Source organism: Helianthus annuus, chromosome 17 (assembly GCF_002127325.2).
Source record: "Helianthus annuus cultivar XRQ/B chromosome 17, HanXRQr2.0-SUNRISE, whole genome shotgun sequence".
Taxonomy (NCBI): Eukaryota; Viridiplantae; Streptophyta; class Magnoliopsida; order Asterales; family Asteraceae; genus Helianthus; species Helianthus annuus.
The window spans coordinates 141,698,867-141,707,482 of record NC_035449.2 but is presented as its reverse complement, the minus strand read 5'-3'; the positions used below and the strand labels follow the sequence as shown (position 1 = coordinate 141,707,482).

General features: G+C 34.2%; 1 protein-coding gene across 1 annotated transcript; it reads right to left on the bottom strand.

The window, feature by feature from the left end:
- Positions 1–4,569: 4,569 nt before the first annotated feature.
- Positions 4,570–8,138, bottom strand: LOC110925368. The gene is made up of 9 exons (XM_022169323.1): positions 8,112–8,138; positions 7,112–7,551; positions 6,278–6,294; positions 5,951–6,035; positions 5,723–5,861; positions 5,407–5,618; positions 5,016–5,331; positions 4,832–4,912; positions 4,570–4,737 (listed from the first exon to the last, which is right to left on the bottom strand). Exons 1-9 carry the CDS (start codon positions 8,136–8,138, stop codon positions 4,570–4,572), a joined length of 1,485 nt encoding a protein of 494 aa, XP_022025015.1.
- Between the last annotated feature and the right edge of the window lie 478 nt (positions 8,139–8,616).

Here is an 8,616-nt window from a genome sequence, read left to right as displayed (position 1 = left end):
AAATATAATATTTTTGAGAAAAATATTTATATTTTGGAATTAGAAATAAAAATATATTAAGTGAGACTTAATGTTATAATTCGAACGCACATGTAATAAATCCCCCATCCTTGGGAAGGAGACTAACTACCAAGTATATACGAAAAGTAAACCCGAAATAGTTGTCTAACTATTTCCCAAAAACTTAAACTATAAAGCTAAGGCACGGCCGTCCGTCTAATAGATTTAGCACATGTAGGTCGTTGCACAGCTGCTCGATTTGGAGTACTTGGTAGAGACGCACCGACTGTGAGTTCATGTCCCCCTTTTCTCTTAACTGTTTTCAGTTTTCTAAACTGGGGGGGTGAAATACATGTTACTATGACTATGAGTACTTTTTACATGGTATGGTTAGCGTAAGGAGGGTTACTACTTAGATCATGTGAGTGGGTAGGCGGGAACTGGAGGCCATTAATCCTCATTGTAGGACCGAGGGACGTAAGCGGTAGATCTATCTGGGTGTAGCGAGCCCAACCCCAGGTCCAGCATAACGGGCCTCGGGGTGACTTTGTGCCACGACGCAAAATCGCAAGGGTTGAGTCTTCCTACTTGCACTTCACACGTATCAATGGCCTTGCAAACCATTGGTGATCTCTTTTTCCTTATTTGCTACATACCAGGGTTTTGATAAATACAAAGGTTTATTTACTCACTTACACATGAACTCGCTCAACATTATTGTTGATTTTTCAACTTACATGTATTTCAGGGAATTAAAGATCTGGCACGGTATGGCACGTTTTCCCGCTGCACTAGTTTTCCAAGGTCATCCGGGGTTTAGGGAATGTGACTCTTTCCTGGACAAGTCACAGTCCTTAAACTGTGTTTATGTTATGTTTAAGTTGTAAGGTTTGTTGAACAAGGTTATGGTTGTTAGGGTGTGTTTCCGTTAAAACAATGGTACTGTATTTGGTTTTTAAAACTTAATGGATGATTCTTGCATGTTTTTAATTCATATAGCTTTGTTGTGATTAAGCTATGGTATTAAGAAGTCACACCAAATTAACCACGCTTCCGCAAAGCCAGGGTGTAACACCCAATGGCGATTTTGATAAACCTGATGCTATGGTATGTATTTCTCAATCTGGGTTCGGTATATTTATTATTGTTTCGCAATGGTATGTAGTTCGCAATCATGGTATGTAGTTCGCAATCTGGCGATTTTGATAAACCTGTTGGGGACTGCACTGTGGAAAATATTCTCTATGTCTTGGTATCAAATTCTTTTTACTCTCCATAACTGTACATAAGAATTGAGCACATATGTGTGATTTAGGGCTAGCTATAGGTGATTATTGTAATCACTGTCCAAAAAAACATTTATTCTCAACAGCTAGTGGTGATTGAAGATCCCTATTGAAAACCTACCTAAATAAGTGGATGACTACATCAAATGTTGAGAATAGATTTAAACAAATGAAATAGAAAAACCTACCATTTAGTGTTCATCGATTGCTTCTAAACCAAGAGCGTCTTGAATTATAGGTTGAGTTTTTGGCGCTAATTTTAAATCTTCACTTTGATTCATTCGAAAAAGAAGCTATAAACATAGCGGACAATATGAAATGGTGATTTAACATACCTGATTCATTTTGTGGGCCTTTGACAGGATATTAGGGTTCACAACTTATGGGCTAGAAATTATTGAAAGAATTAGACCATTTAATTGCAAAATTAAGCCAAATTTGGGGCCCTTTGGTTTTGTATAAAAAATATAACCAAGTGAAACTGAAAAATTCATAATTTATATGGATTTAAATAGTACATATTTTTTTTATCATCCTTGTCTTGGTTTTACCAATATATTGGTTCCTACAATAAAATTATTACAACGCGATCCACAAGATTTATATTTTGGAGTTGAAGTTTAATGATAGATTTTTACCGAGTCACATTGTCCGATAATTTATGTGCACCAAGAAATTTATATGGATTTAACTACTACATGTTTCTAAACATTCTTGTCTTGGTTTTATTAGGAATTAGTTGGACCCCTTAGAAACATCATAATTTATACGGATTTAAATACTACATATTTTTTAATCATCCTTGTCTTGGTTTGACCAAGATATTGGTTACTACAATGAAGTTACTATAACGCGACCAAATAGCCAACTTATTTAAAATTGAAGTTTAACTCAAAGAATTATATTTATGAATTTATCATCCTTGTCTTGGTTTTACCAATACATTGGTTCCTACAATAAAATTATTACAACGCAATCCACAAGATTTATATTTTGGAGTTGAAGTTTGATGATAGATTTTTACCAAGTCACATTGTCCGATAATTTATGTGCACCAAGAAATTTATATGGATTTAACTACTACATGTTTCTAAACATTCTTGTCTTGGTTTTATTAGGAATTCGTTGGACCCCTTAGAAACATCATAATTTATACGGATTTAAATACTACATATTTTTTAATCATCCTTGTCTTGGTTTGACCAATATATTGGTTACTACAATGAAGTTACTATAACACGACCAAATAGCCAACTTATTTAAAGTTGAAGTTTAACTCAAAGAATTATATTTATGAATTATATCCTGTCATAACGAAAATCGATTTAACTAAAAAAATATAATGAAAATTGAAGACAAAGTGCTGCTATTTAATCAACTGCCCTAAGTCAAGTGATGCTAAAGACCAAAGCCCGACTTGGACTGAAGCAGTGGAATGAAGAAACAGTGGTTTACTTTGTCTATTGTAATAGTATCAGTGTTTAGCTAGCCGTAGTTATATGTAACAGTGGTTAAAGAGGAACGATAATAAGAGCCAAAACTGGTGAATGGTTGAACGAAAAAACAGATTATAATATATCAGTGGATTCATCATAAGCAGCTGTTTGCATTAGACTTTAAATCATTCCTTTCATCAGAACCGCAGATGCTCAAAACATTTGTCAAAAGCTTATTCACTGTTGATTCATAAGAGGCAAACAATATGGTTCACATCAGCGGATTCATCATCAGCAGCTGTTTGCATTAGACTTTCCCCTTTAAAGTGTTTATAACATCTGATAGGCTTCATCCACTGTTTGTACACTACAACTGCTGTCCATTAAGCACTGCTTGTGTACAACAACTGCTCAAGACAAAGTCCTGCTATTTAATCTACTGCCCTAACTCAAGTGCTGCTAAAGACCAAAGCCCTGCTTGGACTGAAGCAGTGGAATGAAGAAACAGTTGTTTACTTTGTCTATTGTAATAGTATCAGTGTTTAGCTAGCAGTAGTTATATGTAACAGTGGTTAAACAGGAACAGCTAAAACGAGCCAAAACTGGTTCACATCAGTGGATTCATCATAAGCAGCTGTTTGCATTAGACTTTCCCCTTTAAAGTGGTTATAACATCTGATGCCCCTCATCCACTGTGTGTATACTACAACTGCTGTCCTTTAAGTACTGCTTATGTACAACAACTGCTGAAGACAAAGTGCTGCTATTTAATCTACTGCCCTAACTCAAGTACTGCTAAAGACCAAAGCCCTGCTTAGAATGAAGCAGTGGACTGAAGAAACAGTTGTTTACTGTGTCTATTGTAATAGTATCAGTGTTTAGCTGGCAGTAGTTATATGTAACAGTGGTTAAAGAGGAACAGATAATAAGCAGCTGATGGCCCTCATCCACTGTTTCTATACTACAACTTCTGTTCCTTAAGTACTACTTGTGTACAACAACTGCTAAAGACAAAGTGCTGCTATTTAATCTACTGCCCTAAGTCAAGTACTGCTAAAGACCAAATCCCTGCTTAGAATGAAGCAGTGGACTAAAGAAACAGTTGTTTACTGCGTCTATTGTAATAGTATCAGTGTTTAGCTGGCAGTAGTTATATGTAACAGTGGTTAAAGAGGAACAGATAATAAGCAGCTGATGGCCCTCATCCACTGTTTCTATACTACAACTTCTGTTCCTTAAGTACTGCTTGTGTACAACAACTGCTGAAAACAAAGTGCTGTTATTTAATCTATTGCCCTAACTCAAGTACTGCTAAAGACCAAAGCCCTGCTTAGAATGAAGCAGTGGACTGAAGAAACAATTGTTTACTATGTCTATTGTAATAGTATCAGTGTTTAGCTGGCAGTAGTTATATGTAACAGTGGTTAAAGAGGAACAGATAATAAGCAGCTGATGGCCCTCATCCACTGTTTGTATACTACAACTGCTGTCCCTTAAGTACTGCTTGTGTACAACAACTGTTGAAAATACATTCAAACTCTATATTAAAAAAGTAGAATTTAGACTATGTCAAACTAATTTAGACATCCCATATACTATGTTCACAAATCAAAAGCACACATTATAACCAAAGATTATATTTCCCAGCATAATACAAAAAACTAAACCACATAATGGTTTACCACATGTTCCAAGTTCATAAGTTACCAATATCTAAAACATAGAAAACAACTGTTTGAGTAGTTTAACACTTACCAACGACAACCAAACTTCAAACAACCACGTACTTAAGTACATACCAAAAAACATAGCATGTTTACCATCAAAATATAACGACGTGAAAGAAGCTAAGTGTTAAGCCTAGATGGCTTCCTCCGGCTCCTTTTGTTGTTAGAAGAGAGTTCCCCAACATTTTGACCTTCCACATCCTGCAACGAACGTTTACCATTAGGACTGGTGGCTGAATCCTTCTCGGCTTCGACAACGGAAGAGTCGGACATAACAGATACAACATCCTTCAATTAAATCACAAAACAACTACTAAGGTATCAAATAATGTAATATAATCTATACTAAACCAAAAAACAAAACTGTAGAATTCTTATTCACCTTTGAAATATCAGCACCGGCCATCTGTGAGGATTCAGATAATTGAACAGCTTTAATTTCTGAACCTTCTTGACTAAACACCTAATATCAAAATATTACCAAAATGGAATTTAATTAAGATATTTAAACTACAAAAATTGGGAAGAAAAAAATAAATCAATATAGGATATACAAAAACTCTTACCTTATCAGCAACCTCAAGAGCATTTCCATTACCACCAACCAATTCGGCAATTATGTCCGGATCATCACATACTTTTTGGATAGTGTAGACGTGGTAGTCATGGTTAAGGTTGTAATCAGAAACTTCAATTTTAAACGCCAACTTCTTTTCAACCAACCATGATATTTCATGGGGAAAAGTTTCAGTATCATCGAGCTTCACTTGGCGTTCCCTTATATCATTCGCAGTTGAACCAATAAGCTTCATTACATCTTTATCAAACATCACAAAAGAAACGCTGCCAGTTTCATCTTGCACTCTCAGATGTACTTTGAACCTGGAATAAATGCCAAGTAAATTACAGCAAAAACCATAGCAGTTCTGGACATAAAAAGATCAGACGTTAACTTACTTTATGGTTATCGATGTGCATTCTTTATCGCATTTCGGACAAACCAATGAAGCAAGTGACAGATTCATGACCTCATCAGAAATGGTTTTAGCATATTGTAAGTACTCAATTTTGGTCAACACCTTCTTGTTACAGTCTCGACACGCCGGATAAAACCATCCATAGTTTTGTTGAACAATTTTGATCGTTGCAACTACCACACATGACATTCCCTACAATATCACAGATAAAGCTTTATTAACATGCTCAATTGATAAAACATAGAAAACATTAACAAAATTAAAATGCCTATGAATGTATATAGAATTATTCGTACACTATCAATCTCAATAATTTCATCAACATGACTCTTAGGAGTCTCAATTAGAAATTCTTGACGGACTGGAAATACACTCTGAGATGAAAGAATGGTTTGAGAAGAAGAAGCACCAGCTTCAAATTGTTTCACTAAAAGACTATAAAAATAAAAACACAATTAGCGTTAATACTCACACTTATGTTAATAAAAACATGAAAAATATGAAATATAAATCACGGATAGTACCTCTTGCGAAGTTCATTAATCTCATCAATTTCTTGGTTGAGAAATAGACGACTTCCAAACTTATCACTCTGAACAGTATATTGACCTGCAAGAAACAATATACATATCCAACAATTCATTACAAATCACTAAAGAAATAAAAAAATATTCTTAAAAAATGTAACAAAACGGAGATTGGGAAAACTAAACGAAATAAATCAGTCAAATATAAATTACCCTGCCACTTCCTAATCCTCGCATGCTAAATGACAGCCATCACAGTCTCATTCGGAGAGTTTTGAGACAAAAAATCATTAAATTCTTGTGCATACACATTCCACAAAGTACAACGGACTACCTCTCCCCTAAAAGAAAAAGATAAAAGAACAACACTAAAAGTTAAATACAATCATTTGCGTTCTTGTGAGAAACAGATAATAAGAGCCAAAACTGGTACACATCAGTGTATATCTCTTAAGCAGCTGTTTGCATTAGACTTTCCCCTTTAAAGTGGTTATAACATCTGATGGCCCTCATCCACTGTTTGTATACTACAACTGCTATCCATTAAGTACTGCTTGTGTACAACAACAACTGAAGACAAAATGCTGCTATTTAATCTACTGCCCTAAGTCAAGTGCTGCTAAAGACCAAAGCCCTGCTTGGAATGAAGCAGTGGAATGAAGAAACAGTTGTTTACTTTGTCTGTTGTAATAGTATCAGACCTTAGCTAGCAGTAGTTATATGTAACAGTGGTTAAAGGTTGTTAGGTTGTTAGATGGGGAAGCAACACAAAGATACTGCCATGGATCATTATAACACTGGTTAAAAGTTATTATAACGCAACCAAATAGCCAACTTATAAAAACAGCATATAGTAGATGTTTTAACTCAAAGAATAGCATTAAAAGAACAACAATGAAAGTTCATACACTCATTTACTGTGAATATAGTATATGATTTACTAATCATTTACATTAAATAATGAAAATGATTTACTATGAATATACCATTAAATGCAATAAAGAATCTTACATATAAAATAATCTAATCATTGGTATTGTATTAAATAAGAACAACCATTTAATGAACTTTTATATAAAATAAACTAATCTTTGGAATTGTATTAAATACAATCATAACACACAAACAAATTTATATAAATGGAAAATTAGAATTTACTGGACATCTTGAAGATCCAAATTCATCTTTTTTCTTTCATTAGGAAAGATTTCCATATCTCCACACGAGACAACAATTCCAGCAACATCTAAAATGGTAAACATAGCAACAGAAATTAGTGACATTGAAAAGGGAGGCAAAACATATATCAGATTATCAGAAACAGTCATACCGCACGTGAGCAGATCCTTTCCATCTCCATTAAGAATGTGTGAATGTGCGATGAAATTAAATCCGTAATCAACACCTTGCCAACCATTCGCACGTGTAACAACCGTACATCGGTAAAAGTTAATCTTGTAACCATGGTTAATAACTTTGTAAGCATCAGTGTTTTCTCCAACACCAAATCTGGAGAGAATAACAACTTCATCCTCATGAAGCTGTGAGATAAACAGAGGTATTAATGGAGCCTTAATCCCTGCCTGATTCTTACGGCCCTGACAAATAAGTGAAAGCACATACTTTAGAAACAAACAAACAAACATATCTCAAAAAAATATAAAAGGTACATGTGGCTAAAGTCTCAACATATGAAGGATCAATAAGTAACTAATATTCATGTTTATTTCATTGTGCCTAATCCAATAACAGGGAAACAAACAGTAAGTATCTATAAATGACCAAAAACCAACCCTAAATTACACAAAACAGAAAATAAATAACCATATAACCCTAAAACAAACAAACAAACAAAACAGTAAACAATAATCATCTACGAAGGACCATAAACAAACCAAACAAATATTCATCTTTGGTTCTTTATATCTAACCCTAAATTATAAAGGATCCAAAAAATAAACAAAAAGCCATCTTTCTTTCTTTAAACAAACAAACAAACAAACAGTCAATTTACAATAATCATCTATTTCGCATAAAAAAACAAACAAAAAGATTTTCTTCTTTGTTTCTTTTTGTCTAACCCTAAATTACACAAAAGTCAAAACGCAAATGATAAAAAGAGTAAAAAACATCAAAGATGATTGACAAACACTAATACCTTCTCATCGAGCAAGATCAGATCCATCCGAAAGGACTGGACCTATTTCAGGATGATTCGACACTTGAGATTCCACATATCTTTAGACGGATTCATATCATCAATGAAACTGAGTGACAAAGATGGTGGTTCACCGTCGGATTTCTTGCCGGATGACAGAGTTTGCACAGAAGATGCGGACATTTGAAATGAGAAGAAAATGGTGAAATGGAATCCGTGAAGTTACATAATGAGAAGAAAGTTTGAATAAAAAGTGTGAAGAAGAAGAGAGAGAAAGATATGATTACTTCTTGTAGTGCATTAATGGCAATTTCCCCTCCCCATGCAATTTCAAAGTTCCCTCCTAAAGAAAACCTTTTTTTATAATAATAAAATCAGATTATATATTTGAAATAGATTTATGTAGATATAAATATTGTAAACGGAATTATGACATCAGTAACTCCATGTGGCATAGCTTAGAAGTTGACAAGTAAGCAGATTTACATCAGCTCATAATCTCTTA

Excerpts from the sequence above, each read along its gene's own strand:
- LOC110925368 (XM_022169323.1), bottom strand. The coding sequence starts at position 8,138 with ATGGATCTGATCTTGCTCGATGAGAAG. Across the intron at positions 5,862-5,950 it reads ATTAATGAACTTCGCAAGAG|TCTTTTAGTGAAACAATTTG; the intron begins GTACTATCCGTG and ends TTATTTTTATAG. Across the intron at positions 5,332-5,406 it reads TGCACATCGATAACCATAAA|GTTCAAAGTACATCTGAGAG; the intron begins GTAAGTTAACGT and ends CATTTATTCCAG.